The sequence below is a fragment of the Macrotis lagotis genome, chromosome 6 (assembly GCF_037893015.1).
Source record: "Macrotis lagotis isolate mMagLag1 chromosome 6, bilby.v1.9.chrom.fasta, whole genome shotgun sequence".
In the NCBI taxonomy this organism is placed as follows: domain Eukaryota; kingdom Metazoa; phylum Chordata; class Mammalia; order Peramelemorphia; family Peramelidae; genus Macrotis; species Macrotis lagotis.
This window is the reverse complement of record NC_133663.1, coordinates 40,422,407-40,437,742: the sequence shown is the minus strand read 5'-3', so window position 1 is coordinate 40,437,742 and position 15,336 is coordinate 40,422,407. Positions and strand designations below refer to the sequence as shown.

The 15,336-nt window shown below is 41.6% G+C and overlaps 1 protein-coding gene across 1 annotated transcript in view; it reads right to left on the bottom strand.

The window, feature by feature from the left end:
• The window catches only part of USP13 (ubiquitin specific peptidase 13), a 148,298-nt gene extending 134,518 nt beyond the window's left edge, over positions 1–13,780 (bottom strand). The window contains exon 1 of the mRNA XM_074190991.1: positions 13,589–13,780. Within this exon, the coding sequence (XP_074047092.1) occupies positions 13,589–13,780 (192 nt within the window). The remainder of the gene's footprint in view (positions 1–13,588) is intronic.
• Positions 13,781–15,336: the final 1,556 nt, after the last annotated feature.

Below are 15,336 nucleotides of genomic sequence, written 5' to 3'. Positions count from 1 at the left end.
AAAAAGCAAACCAATTAAATAGGCATACCACTAAAATAAATTATAAAAAGAACAAATGTTTAAATTCCCAATTAAACACCAAATTGTAAATTCAGAAATCAAAGGAGAGATTAACAAAATTGAAAATAAAAAAATCAAGGAACTAATAAATAAAACTGGTTTTATGAGAAACACAATAAAATAGAACTTTGATCAATTTGATTTTTAAAAAATGAAAGAAAACCTAATTACCCATATCAAAAATGAAAAGGGCAAACTCACTACCAATGAAGAGGAAATTAAGACAATTATTAGGAGCTATTTTGTCCAATTATAATGCCAAAAAAATTGACAATCTAAGTGAAATGGATGACTATCTACAAATATAAATTACCCAGATTGGCAGAAGAAAAAATAAAACAAATAAGCCAACATTAGAAAAAACAATTGGACAAGCCTTCAACTTGTCCTAGGATCAGAGGGAGTCATAAGCAAATTCTACCAAACATTTAAAGAAAAATCAATTCCAATACTATATAGATTCTTTGGAAAAATAGATGAGGAGGGAATTCTATCAAATTTCTTTTATGACATGAATATGATGCTGATACTCAAACAAGAAAAAAGCCAAAACAGAGAAAGAAAATTGTAGACCAATTTCCCCTATTGAATATTGATTCAAACATTTTAAATAAAATACTAACAAAGAGATTACAGCAAAATATCACAAGATTATACACAATGACCAGATAGGATTTACACCAGGAATCCAGGACTGGTTCAGTATTAGGAAAACTATCAGCATAAGTGACCATATCGATGAGAAAACCACCAGAAATCATATGATTATCTCAATACATGAAGAAAACACCTTTGACAAAATATAGCATTCATTCCTATTAAACAACACTAGAGCACACCACTACTATTCAATATTGTATTAGAAATGTTAGCTTTCAGCAATAAGAGAAGAAAAAGAAATTGAAGGAATTAGAATTGGGAAGGAAGAGACAAAACTCTCACTCTTTGCAGATGAAATGAAGGTACACTTAGATAATCCCAAAATAATCATCTAAAAAACTACTAGAAATAATTAGCAACTTTAATAAAGTGGCAGGATATAAAATAAACCCTCATAAATCCTCAACATTTCTAAATATGACTAGCAAGACACATCAGAAAGAGCTAAAAAGAGAAATCCCATTCAAAGTAACCTCAGACAATATAAAATACCTGGAAGTCTATCTGCCAAGGAAGACTCAAAAACTTTTTGAAAACAATTACAAAACACTTCTCACGTAAATAAAATCATATTTAAATAACTGGGCAAATATCAACTGCTCGTGATAGATCAAGCTAATATAATAAAAATGATATTTCTACCAAAACTAAACTACCTGTTTAGTGCTCTACCAATCAAAATTCCAAAAAATTAGTTTAATGAGTTAGAAAAACTTGTAAGTAAATTCATATGGAGAAATAAAAAAAAAGTCAATTTCCAGGGATTCAATGAAAAAAGTGAAAAAAAGGTGGCATAGGCTTACCAAATTTAAAATTATATCATAAAGCATCAGTCATCAAAACTGTCTGGTATTGGCTAAGAAATAGAGTGATGGATCAGACAAATAGACTAGGTGCAATAGCAGGAAATGATTATAGTAATCTGTTGTGTACAGCTATTGAGATTAAAAAGTCTCTCTTCGATTAAAAACTATCAGGAAAATTGGAAGTTAGTATGGAAGAAACTTAGATTAGACCAACACCTCGCGATAAGATCAAAATGGATACAGGGTTTAGACATAAAAAAACAATATTATAAGCAGACTAGAAAATCAAGGAGTAGTTTACCTGTCAGATCTATGGAAAGGGAAGCAGTTTATGACCAAGGAAGAAGTGGAGGAGAATATCATTAAAAACAAACTAGATAATTTTGATTATATTAAATTAAAAAGGGTTTGCACAGACAAAACCACTGTAACCAAGATCAAAAAAAATGGAGCAAATTCGGAAACAATTTTTACAACTAGTATTTCTGACAAAAGACTCATTTCTAAAATATGCAGAGAACTGAGTCAAATTAAAAAAACCAATCCTTTCTCCAATTGACAAATGGTCAAAGAATATGCAAAGACAATTTACAGATGAAGAAATCAAAGCAATCCATAGTCATATGAAATATTACTTTTAAATCATTACTTATCAGAGAAATGCAAATTAAAGCATCTCTGAGGTACCACCTCACACCTCTCAGACTGGCCAATATGACCAGAAAGGACAATGATCAAAGTTTGGAAGGGATGTGGGAAATCTGGAACACTAATACATTGTGGGTGGAGCTGTGAACTCATTCAACCTTTCTAGAGAGAAGTTTGGAATTATGCCCAAAGAGCAACAGAAATGACCATACCCTTTGATCCAGCAAATAGATCCAGGATCTATACCCTGAAGAGATTATGAAAAAAGGGTTAAAACATCACTTGTACAAAAATATTCATAGCAGCCCTGTTTGTGATGGCAAAGAATTGGAAATTAAGTGAATGTCCTTCAATTGGGAAATGGTTTAACAAACTGTGGCATATGTGTGTCATGGAACACTTTGTGCTATTAGAAACCAGGAGGGATGGGAATTCAGGGAAACCTGGAGGTGATCTGCATGAACTGATGCTGAGCGAGTTGAGCAGAACCAGAAGAGCATTGTACACCCTAACAGCAACATGGGGGTGATGATCAGCCTTGCTCATTCCATCAGTGCAACAATCAGGGACAATTTGGGGCTCTCTGCCATAGAGAATACCACCTGCGAGCAGAGAAAGAATTGTGGAATTTAAAAAAAGACCAAAGACTATTTACCTTTAACTTAGGAAAAAACTATCATCTTATTATGTAATTTTGCTGTCTCTTATACTTTATTTTTCTTCCTTAAAGATATGATTTCTCTCTCATCACATTCAACTGAGATCAACGTATACCATGGAAACAATGTAAAGACTAACAGACTGCCTTTTGTGGGGGGGGGGGGAGCAAGATTAGAGAAAAATTGTAAAACTGAAAATAAATAAAATCTTTCTGAAAAAAAACACTAGAACATAGTAATAAAATTTAACTTAAAATGACAAGTATTATTTATCTAAAACCATCAGCAATCATTATCTGTAGTGGGGATACACTGGAAGTCTTCTCAATATAATCAGGGATGAAGCAAGGATACTCATTATCATGTCTATTATTTAATGCTGTACTGGAAAGATTAGCTATAGCAATAGGAAAAGAAAAAAGAAATTAAAGAAAATAGATAAGGAAACAAAACTCTTACTCTATGTAAATATATGATGTTTTAATTGGCAAATTCTAGTGAATCAATGAAAAAACTACTTGAAATTATCAACAACTTTAGCAAACTTGCAAGATATAAAATAATTCCACATAAATCATCAGCATTTCTATATATTACCAACAAAGTACAGCAGAAAAAGACAGAAAGAAATATTCCATTTAAAATTACTACAGACAACATTACATGACTGTCTGTCAGGCGGACAGAGAGGGAAGGGAGGGAAGGAGAAAAATGTAAAAAAAAAATGATTGTCCAACACAACCACTACATATAGTTGGAAAAATAAAGAAATGGAAAATAAAATAATTGTAGACAATACCAGGAACTATATTAACACAACTATAAAACACTTTTCATACAAATAAAATCTTATCTAAACAATTGGGAAAATATTAATTGTTCATGGGTAGGCCAAGCCAATATAATAAAAATGGTAATTCTACCTAAATTAATGCATTTAATTAGTGCCATGTCAATCTAATAATCAAAAAATATTTTTAGAGCTGGAAAAATAATAACAAAATTCATCTGGAAGAACAAAAGGTTAAGGATTGATTCAAGGAATCAATGAAAAAAAGTGTGAAAAAAAAGTAGTCTGCCAAACCAAATCTCAAACTGTATTACAAAGCAGCAATTATCAAAACAATCTGGTACTGTTAAGAAATAGAGTAGAATATATTAGGAACAAATTACATATCTTAAATCACTATAGCAATATGATCAACTCAGAGACCTAAGCTTTTGGAACAAAAACTATTTGACCAAAAATGCTGGGAAAACTGGAAAATAGCATTGTAGAGATTAAGTATAGACCAACATCTCACATAGTATATAAAGATAAGGTCAAAATAGGTAAAAGGTTTACACATAAAGAGTGACATTTATCTGTAATATTTATGGATGAGGGGAAAATTTAGGACCAAAGAAGATATAGGGAGCATTGTAAAATGGATAATTTTGATTAAATAAAATGTGAAAGCTTTTGTACAAACAAAACTGAAGTAACCTGGGGGGGGGGTTGTTTTGGAACAAGTATTTTTGAAAAAGATCTCATTTCTCAAATATATAGAGAACTCAAGTCAAATTTATGAAAATGCAAGTCATTCCCCTATTGATAAATGGTCAAAGGATATGAACAAGGAGTTTTCAAATTTTCTAGAAATCAAGGCTATCTATAATCATAAATAATGCTCTAAATCACTATTGATCAGAGAAATGAAAAGTAAAACAATTCTGAGGTACCACCTCACACCTATCAAAATGGCTAATATGACAAAAGAGGAAAGTGTTGAATGTTAGAGGGAAAGTGGGAAAACTGGAACACTAATACATGATGGAGTTGGAAATTGATCCAACCATTCAAAAGAACAATTTGGAACTATGCTCAAAGAACTGAATACCATCTGATCCATCAGTACTACTGCTAGGTCTATATCCCAAAGACATACAAAAACAGGGGAAAGGATCTATTTGTACAAAAAAATTTATAGGGGCAGCTAAGTGGCGTAGTGGATAAAGCACGGGCCCTGGAGTCAGGAGTACCTGGGTTCAAATCCAGCCTCAGACACTTAATAATTACCTAGCTGTGTGGCCTTGGGCAAGCCACTTAACCCCATTTGCCTTGCAAAAGCCTAAAAAAAATTTATAGCAGTTCTTTCTGTAGTGGCTAAGAATTGGAAAGCAAAGGGATGACAAATGAGGATTGGATAAACTAAATAATCTGTGATATATGATTGTAATGGAATATTATTGTGTTGTAAGAATAACAAGAAGCATAATATCTGAAAAACCTGGAAAGACTTACATGGACTGATGCACAGTGAAGGGAACAGAACCAAGAAAACATTGTGCATGGTGATAGCAATATTGTTTGATAAAGAACTGTGAACGACTTAGCTATTCTCGGTAAGGCAAGATCCAAAACAATCCCAAAGGACTAAGGATGATGCCTGCTATTTGCCTCCAGAGAAAGAACCGATGTTAATTAAATACAAAGTGAAGCATGCTATATTTCCACTTTCCTTCTTTCATTTTAATCTTCTTTCACAAAATAACTAATATGAAAATGTTTTATATAATTGCACAAGTGTAACCTATGTCTAATTGCTTACCATCTGGGGGGGGGGGGGGAGAGTGGAGGAAGGGAGGGAAGGATAGAATTTGTAACTCCAAACTTTAAATAAAAATATTTTTTTAAAAAATTCAACGGGGGTAGCTAGGTGGCACAGTGGATAGAGCGCCAGCCCTGGAGTCAGGAGTACCTGAGTTCAAATCCTGCCTCAGACACTTAATTATTACCTAGCTGTGTGGTCTTGGTCAAGCTACTTAACCACATTGCCTTGCAAAAAGACTAAAAAAAAAAAATTTCAATGAACTGAAGAAAAAACAAGCAAACTACTCCAGTATCTTTACCAAAAAAATCCAAAAAAATCAGACAGTACTAAAAACAATAACTACAACTCATATTTACTAATCTACTATACTACTACTACTACTACTACTACTACTACTACTACTACTACTACTACTACTACTACTAATCTACCACTAATCATTTACTAATTGTGTGACTCTGAGCCAAATAACTCAATTTCCCTCATTCTGAGATTCCTTATCAATGCAGGAAAGGCCTCTAAGGTGCTATATTTTTTTCAGGTTCTAGATCATATATCAACATCAGGACAAGAAAACTTTACTCACTTGAATCAGCTGTACCCTCAGTGAATATTCCCACCCTACTCGAATATCTTTCCCCTGCTATGGATAAGCAAGCCTCTTGTTAACCCTGAGGGGAAAATGACAGGAATGGACTCAGTAACTTTTAAAGTCTCTTCTAATCTAAATTTGTGGCCTTATGATTCCTGACTCCAAGCCCTTTATCTACTATAGCTCACACTTCATTTTGCAAATATAAGCTACTAATTCTTAGTCTAGATAATAAACATAAATCAAGTGAGTTAACTAAGAATTAGAGACCATGAGGCACTTAGTGGTGCAATGGATAGAGCACTGGCCCTGGAGTCAAGAGGACCTGAGTTCAAATCTGACCTCAGACACTTTATAATTTACCTAGCTGTGTGACCCTGGACAAGTCACTTAACCTCATTGCCTTGCAAAAAAAAAAAAGAATTAGAGACCAACATCCAGTTTACATTCCAATCTGTTGCCAAATTTTGTCATTTCTACCTTCCCAACATCTCTTGCAATCTCCCCATTCTCAGCAGTCACACAACCTCCACTCTGGTAAAGGTCTTCATCATCTCATTTGCAATGGATTGCTGGCTGATCTCCCTACTTCCAGTCTTTTACCACTCCAGTCCATCCTGTACTCAGGTGCTAAAGTGATCTTCCTATAGTGCATGACCTAACCATGTCATCCCACTCTTCAAGGCCAACTCCAATAGCTCTCTATCACCTTCAAGATCTAATATAAAGGGGGCGCCTAGGTGGCATAGTGGATAAAGCACCAGCCCTGGAGTCAGGAGTACCTGGGTTCAAATCCGGTCTCAGACACTTAATAATTACCTAGCTGTGCGGCCTTGGACAAGCCACTTAACCCCATTTGCCTTGCAAAAAAAAATTTAAAAAAAGATCTAATATAAAGTCTTCTGTTTGGTTTTTAAAGCTTTTCCTAATCTTTCTATCTTCCCCTTTGAGATTATCATCTATCTGTTCTGGTTAGATCTTGTTTGCATCTAGCTTTTTATTCACAGGCTGTCAGTCCATCAAACTGTAAACTTCCTGAGGACAGGGACCATTTTTTCAACAGAGGAAGTTATTAATAAAACCTTATTGACTGACTAACAAATTTCATGAGATCATGTTACAAGAGGCTCTTCTATCTCCAAAGTCAATATTTCTAACCATAGCAAATTCTTGTTCAGATGTGGGTTAGGTTGAGGGAAGCATGACCTTTAAGGCCCTTTTCCAACTCTATGATTCTGCTGGTGGAATTATGATTAAGGAATATAAACAAATCCATGGCCACCAATAACAGAGATGAAAAAGTGGTCACTCCTCTAATCAACTTCAGAACTGTTGGGGGAGGGATTTCAGTAGATGTTTAAATGGAGAGGAATAACTTTTAGAAGGCTAGGGAAGGGAATGCAATCATGTCCTGGGTGGAAAAGGGGGAAATACAGGCAGTTAGAAGAATCAAGTTTGATGGGAAGTCTGACAATCAGTGATCAAGGTCACCACAGCCTCTGCTGATGTCAGGGCCATGCAGACAATTCCATAATATTTGTAGCTTTCAGGTAGCAGAGAGGATCAAGGAACCAGAAAGTCCTGAGTTCAATTCCAGTTTCAGACACTTATGAATTGTGTCATGTCTAGGCAAATCATATCAATTCTCTGTGCCTCAATTTCCTCCTCTGTAAATTGAGATCAATAACCCTATCTTCTAAGGTTAATGCGAGGACAAAATGAGATCATATTTGTAAAGCATTTTTAGAAATTTTAAAGTGCTAGCAAAAGCAGCATTAGCAGTAGTAGCAGTTGTAGTTAGTAGCAGTAGCAGCAGCAACAGTAGTAGTAATGGTGGTGGTAGTGATGGCGATAATAAGAGTATAGTAGCAGCAGCTACAGCAGCAGCAGCAGCAGTAGCAGTAATAGTGGTGGTAGTGATGGCGATAATAAGAGTATAGTAGCAGCAGCTACAGCAGCAGCAGCAGTAGTAGTAATGGTGGTGGTAGTGATGGCGATAATAAGAGTATAGTAGCAGCAGCTACAGCAGCTGTAGTAGTTAGTAGCAGCAGCAATAATTGGTAGTAGTAGAAGTTGGTAGTAGTAGCAGTAGTAGTAGTAGTAGTAGCAGTAGTAGTAGCAGCAGTACTTAATAGTAGTAGCTAGCAGTAATGGTAGTAGAAACAGCAAGAGGAGGGGGCAGCTAGGTGGCTCAGTGGATAGAGCACCAGCCCTGGAGTCAGGAGGACCTGAGTTCAAATCCAACCTCAGACACTTAATAATGGCCTAGCTGTGTGGCCTTGGGCAAGCCACTTAACCCCACTGCCTTGCAAAAAAAATAGCAGGAGGAGGAGTAGTTGTTAGTAGTAGCAGTAGTAGATTGTAGTTAGTAGTAGTAACAGTAGCAGTAATAGTAATAGCAGTGGTAGCAGAAGCAGTAGCATGGTGGTAGCAGTGGGAGGAGGAGGAGTGGTGGTGGTGGTGGTGGCGGTGGTGGTGATGGTGGCGGTGGTGGTGGTGGTAGTTAGCAGTGGTAGTAGTATGCCACAAGTCTCCCCTATTAACTCATAAAACTGAGAATGATAGCCAAAAGCAGAAATAGTATACACACCTTAAAGGAATCACAAGTTCCCTTTAGACATTGCATACACACATCTTCAAGGAAACCAATTTTTCATCTCAAAGTAACAGTCTGAAAATGAACAGGGTAGTCCAACAGGGGTGGAACACAGCTTGATATGGCTATAAAATTTACTGATCTTAGTAAATAAAGATCAGTAAACAGATGAGCTCAGCTCTTATTTAAGAAATCACAAGATGATTTGACACAAGAGATAGTTCTATGAGAAGATGGAGACTAGTCCAAAATTGCAGCTTTCACATTCTCTAAGGTACCAGGAGGTCACAGAAAGAGTGATTGATTTCAAGTCAGAAGACTAGGGTTTGAATCCCAGCTACTTATTACCAGACCTGCCTTCCTGGGCTTAGATTTCCTCAGCAATAAAAATGAAAGGGTTGGGCAAAATCATCTGTAAGGTTCCTTCCAATTCTAAATCCTATTATCTAACCCTCCCAAAAAATCCATTGCAGTGAAAGAAATGATGAGGAAATAGGATTCCAAATAGTTCTCTAGAGTTGAAGAGTTCCATAAAAAACTGGTTTTTTATAAAAAAAAAAATACTTTATCAGTCCTTTGGTACTATGTAACTTTATTTTTTCATCTTTGGGAATTGAAAGAGTTTCTTGGGGCAATGAGAATGCAGTCACTTGTCCAGACTTCCACAGTCAGTAAATTCACAAAGGCAGAGTTTGAATTCAGATCTAATTCTAAGACCAGTTCAAATCCGGACTCAGATGCTTACTAGCTGAGTTACTTAACCTGTTTGTCTTAATCCACTAGAAAAAACAATGACCGAATCATTTTAATATCTTTTCCAAGAAAACTCCCTGGATTGTATTGGCCCGCTGTGTGGCCTGCAGGGTTATGAAGAGCTGGGCACAACTGAACAACCAAAACCAATTCTCTAACTTCTCCACCAAACTTCCCCTACCTACTTTAACACAACAGAAAACTCCCTTTTCTTCTTCCTTGTCTGACCAGTAGATTAGCAAAATGTGCTGGTTCAGCATCTCTGTCAAAGCGCATCCCCTGGGAAGTGGGAGAAAGTGTGGGACCTTGGCAAGATTAGCCTATTTGAAATCAGAAGCAGTGGATTCAAATCTCACCACCACTACTGCCACTACCACCACCACCACCACCACCACTCTACTACTACTACTACCAGGACTATTATTACTACTACTACCACCACCATCACTGCTACTAACCCTGCCAATACTACCTATCACTACTACTTTTACCACCACAACCATTACTACTACTACTACTGCTGCCACTGCTAACACTTCCACCACTGCCAATGCTACTCCTATCACCACTACCACCACTACTATTACTATTACTACCTTGATCTGGTTCCAAGCTCACATGAACAGCAATAGAAAACATATACTATATATGTATATATATATATATATATATATACACAAAACTATGTATGTCAATATTATATATAATGTATGTATGTATCCATTATTTCTGTTTGCCAAACACTTTGCCTCTATTCTCTCATGTGATCCTCACAGCAACCCTATGACTTTAGTGCTGTTATTAATTAGTATTCCCATTTTATAGTTGAAGAAGCTGAGACTGAGAGCAGAGAAGTGACTTGCCCAGATCCACACCCCTACATAGTGTCTTATTCAAACTGACTCCAAGTCCAAAGTTCTATCCAGGACGCCACCCCCTTCTCACCTCATCCCTAGCCCCCTTCAGATAGCCTTCAGAGAACATTCTGGATCCCCTAGCTGTTAGCCCTCTCTCCCTCTCCATCCAACCACTGGGCAATCACTTGTTATGTAATTTGCATTTACTTATCTCTGTGCGGGCTCCACTCTGCTCCTTGACAGCAGGGACTGATTTTTTAAGTCTCTTTGTGTCCCCAGCACCAGCAAGATAGCCCTGCAAATAGTAAGTGCTGAAAAGATCACTGCTGATTTGAATGGAACATGCTTTTCTCTTACAAACATTCTCTTCAGCCAGGCCAGGACAGTCACAAAAATGTTTATTTCCAAGATAGTTGTTTGCTACATTGTGTCATTCTAGGTAATTTTGTAACACCTCCTCTACAGGCTCCCTTTTCTCCCGGGACCTGGGTGTGGGTTCTATTGCCTCCTCCTGGGCTGCTGCCTGCTCTCCCTGCCTCGGTTTACTTGCTCAGGTTGGTCTTCCTAAAACTCCAGATGGACCATGTCTCCCTGTTGGTCAAGAAACTTGAGTAATCTCAGCTCCAAGATCAAATACAAAGAGCTTCTTGCTTTTCGAGCCCTTCATAACCTCACTTATTCCAACCTTTCCCGGTTTTTTCTATTTCACTTGTATCTTCTTATTCTTCAGTCTAGTGACATCAGCCTCCTTGGATACAACATTCCATCTAACTATTTCTGTCTCTTTTTCTTTCTCTCAATCTCTCCATCTCTGTCTCTGTATCTAATCCCCCTCACTCTCCTCTCTCTCTCTCTCTCCCCTCCTCCCCCTCTTTATTTCTGTTTCTCTATTTTTCTCACTCTGTTTCTGTCTCTCTCTCTCTAGCCCTCTCTCCCTCCTTTATCTCTAGCTCTCTGTCTCCACTCTATGTCCCCCTCCCTCCACTCTCTATTACTATCTCTCTCAGTCTCTTTCCCCCCTCTCCACTTTTTTGATTCCCTGATGTCTCAATAAACTCCAACCCTCTGCAAGAAGCTACTTCCAATTCCCTTTTAATAGTAGTGCCTTCCCTCTAAAAACAATCTCCAGTTTAAGCTGAATATCTATTGGTTGTGCCTGTTTGTCTGAATGTTGTCTCTCCCATTACACTGTGAGCCACTTCAGAGAATGACCTGAGTTTTTTGCCTTTATTTGTATCCTGAACACTCAGCTCAAAGTCAGTGTTTAATAAATACTTGTTAACTAACTCTTATTGAAAGAAACACTCGTGTGTGAGCATCCTATTCTCCATTAAATAAAGGTTGGATAATACAGAACACTGAGAGCTGGGAAGAGCTTAGAAGCCATCTCATTCAAACCCTCCATTTTAACAAAGAGGAAACTTAAGTCCCAGAGAAATAAAGTCATTTGTCCAAGGCTGCAGAGGTAATATTGGATTGCTTTCTGTTAGGGGGCAGGAGGGAAGGAAGAAGAAAGAAGGGGGGGGGGGAGAGAAAAATACAAAACTCAAAGGCTAGCTAAAAAATGATTGTTGAAAACTGCTGCTCCATGTGGTTGGGAAAATAAATAAACAAAATATTTAATTTTTTAAAAAGCCACATAAGTAATGAGTGACAGAGCTGGGATTTGAACCCAGGGCCCTGCCTCTTCCCTCCAATTCACCTTGCCACCAAGTTAATATTTTAAGAAATTTGGGTAGTTTGGTTTTTTCCCAATAATTCCTAATATGTCGGTTGCTTTTGCCTCATGGACATCACCATCCCCTCTCGACCCTTTTAGGAGCTCGGGTGAGGAACCAGGGTCATCACAGGACACAAAATCTGTCATTTTAAACTATGCTGCTAATAGTAGGAAATGCTAATGGCATTCTTGGCAGTGGCCTCAGATACTGTGGTCAATAGAGCCTCAACGATTAAGAAAGAATCACTACCAAGTTTTCAAAGGATGGTCCTAGAAAGGCTCAGAAAGCCTTCTCGAGTTTAAAATAAAATGAGCAGTTTATTTGGATGAAAAGGGAAAAGTGATTTCAAGGCAGAGACCGCTTGCTAGCTAAGTGACAAGCCACCTAACCTCTCTGGGCCTGTAAAATGAGGAGGTTGGGACTAAATGCTTTTTAGGCCCCTTCCAGTTCATTAGTCCGTTGGCCAATAAATGATAATTAAACACCTACCATAGGCCAAACACTAAAAGGCAGAAGACAGGCCCTATGAGCTCTCCTGCTCCTGTAATCTCACTCAAAAGTCTTAAAAGAAAAATAGATTAACAGTTCACAAATAAAAACTATTTTGGGCCTCACTTTTCTCATTTGCTAAATAAGAGGGTTAGATGACAAGATCATCAAGCTATGAATGTCCCTCCTTAGCCAGGGAGCCAAACGTCCGCTGAAGCCCCCCAGCGTGGGGCAGGACGGCCAGATGTGTCTCTGGAGCGTCTTCCCGACTGTCTGTGCGACTAAGGTTGTTACTGAGCGCAGGAGAGATTCAGCCAGGCCACCCCCTCCCCAATACGACTCCCTCTGCAGCCAGAGGGAGACCTAATACATGACATATGAGCTCCAGAGGGTGTGGGTAAAAATAACCAGTCCTCAAAAAGACATGATGAACGCCACACAGCTGAGTGACTTGGGAAAGTGCTTTCTGACTCCTCCAAGGGGGACTCGGTTGTTCTTTTTTTATCTTTTGCTTTTCTAATTTCACCCAAAGTCGCAAGAACCCTGGAAATCCGAGAGGCACCAGCCAAGCACCGGCTCCTCCTGGCCCTGGGAGCTGTAACCCACCCCTCCCTTCCTCAACTAGCCACTGCGGCCAAGATTCAGATTAAAGTTTGTCTCATTTGTGTCGGTGTGTTTCGAGCCCCAAACCTCATGGGGGGGGGGGGGGGGGAGGAAGTTTAGTCGAAGAAAAGTAATCGCGAAGCTCCAAACCCCAGAACTTCTGGGGCCGGAGCCCTGTTTTTTCCTGTCATTCAGAAAGGAAGCGGGGGGGGGGGGGTGGAGGGGGAGTGGAGGAGCACCACCGAAATCACACAGCTCCGGACTCCGGGGGGCTGGTCCAGGGTCCCGGGAAAGCAGGGGCTGAACTCGGGGGGGTTCACGGGGTGGGGGCCGGATGGAGCGGGCAGCGAGGCGCTGCCCCGGCCGCAGCTCCCTGGGGCTTGGGGGCTTGGGGGGCGGGCGCTGAGCTCCGAAGTGGACGCGCGCGGCGGGTGCCCCGAGAGGGCTCGGGACTGGGGGGATCCCCGCAGCCCGACTCCTCGCGAGGGACCCAGGACTCTGGGGGGGGCAGGCCGCCCCCTCCCCCAGCCCGCGCCCGGCCGGCACTCACCGGGGAGTCGTAGGAGAAGGCGCACTCCGCCTTGTAGACGCGATCCCCGGACCTGGGGACGCGGATGGTGGGCATGTAAGGCACCAGCAGCTCTCCGAGGTCTCCCGCAGCCATCTTCCCGGGCCCGGGCCCGGGGCCGGGGCCGCCGCCGGGGCCGCCGCCGGGGCTGCCGAACAGGGCGGCCCGCTGCATGCCTGGGCGCGCGCGGAGGCCGGCCGGGGAGGGGGGCACCGGCGCGGGGGGCACCGGCGCGGGGGCACCGGAGCGGGGGCGCCGGCGGGCAGGCGGAGGCCGGGCGGCGGGGCTGCGGGCGGGCGGGCGGCGCGAGGCGGCCAGAGCCCGGGCGGGGCGGGGCGCGGGGCGCAGGGAGGGGGACCAGGCTATTTTTAATCCAATGGCGAATCGCATCACCAGCTGCAGCGGCCGCGGCGGCCCAGATGGGGAGGGCAGGGAGAGGAGGGAGGGAGGCAGGGGAGGGGGATCTGCTCCCCGAGGCGCCAGGGAGGCTCAGCCCGGGAAGCAGGGGGACCCCGAGCAGAGATGGGCCGGGGGGGGGGGGCGGAGAAAAGCGGGGGGCCGGGCGAGGGGTAGTGGGGGGGCTCTCAGCATCAGCCCCCTTTCTCCAATAGCGCTATTTGCCAGGAAGACAGATCCGGAGCTGGAAGACTTCAGGGGTCATTTAGCCCCGGTCCCCGCCCCCCGCCCCTCCTGGCCACATTTGACAGGAGAGGGCAATGGGGCCTCAAGAGGGGAAAGTGGCAGAGCAGCAACGCCCGGAGCTGGGGTCACCGTGTGCCCCTGCCCCTCTGAAATGACAAAGAAAAGTGTCTAAATGGGGGGGGGCACCCAAAGAGCCAAAGAAACTTTGGGGACTGCTTGAAAAACAGCTGAGGGCCCCGAGAAGCAGCTGGCGGTTACCTGAGTGACCGTGACCAAGTCATTTCTCCCCCTCTGGATCTCAATCGAACAAGCGAGCCAGACAGTCCCTAGGATCCCGTGATCTGGGAGGGGATCCTTGGCCATAGCCATAGGTGTGGGACACAGAGTAGGCATCTGGAAGAAATGAGTGCAAGTTCTTTTCGAATGTCATCTCACCTGAGGGCACAGGGCGGCAAAGTGGCCCAGAAGATGTAGCACTAGCCTTGAAGTCAGGAGGTTGCGCGTTCAAATCTAACCTCAGACAATTGCTGGTTGTGTGACCTTGGGCAAGTCACTTAACCCTGACTGCCTCCCATCCAGGGCCATCTCCAGTCATCTTGACTCATGTAAGGCTCTGGAGGAGAACCTAGGTCAGTGACTTAGCACAGACCCCCCCCCCATTCAAATTCAATTTATGTGCTTGTCATGGCATCAGCTAGGTGGCTCAGTAGACAGACCGCTGGCCTTGGATTCAGGAGGACAGGAATTTGAATCCGGCCTCAGTCACTTGCCACTTCCTAGCTGTGTGACTTTGGGCACGTCACCTAACCCTGATTATCTCCCATCCAGGGTCATCTCCAGTCATTCCGATTCATATCTGCACTGGACCCAGATGGCTCTGAAGGAGAAAGTAAGGCTGGTGACTTAGCACAGCCCCCCTTCATTCAAATCCAATGCACATGCTTGTCATGGCATCACCTTCCTGATGTCGTGGTCGTCTTCAAAAATGAAGGACAAACATTATTTATCATTATTATTATTATTATTATTACCTCTCTGTTTAGAGAGCAAAGGACAAACACCCCCACTTGATGGGGGAGGGGGGGAGC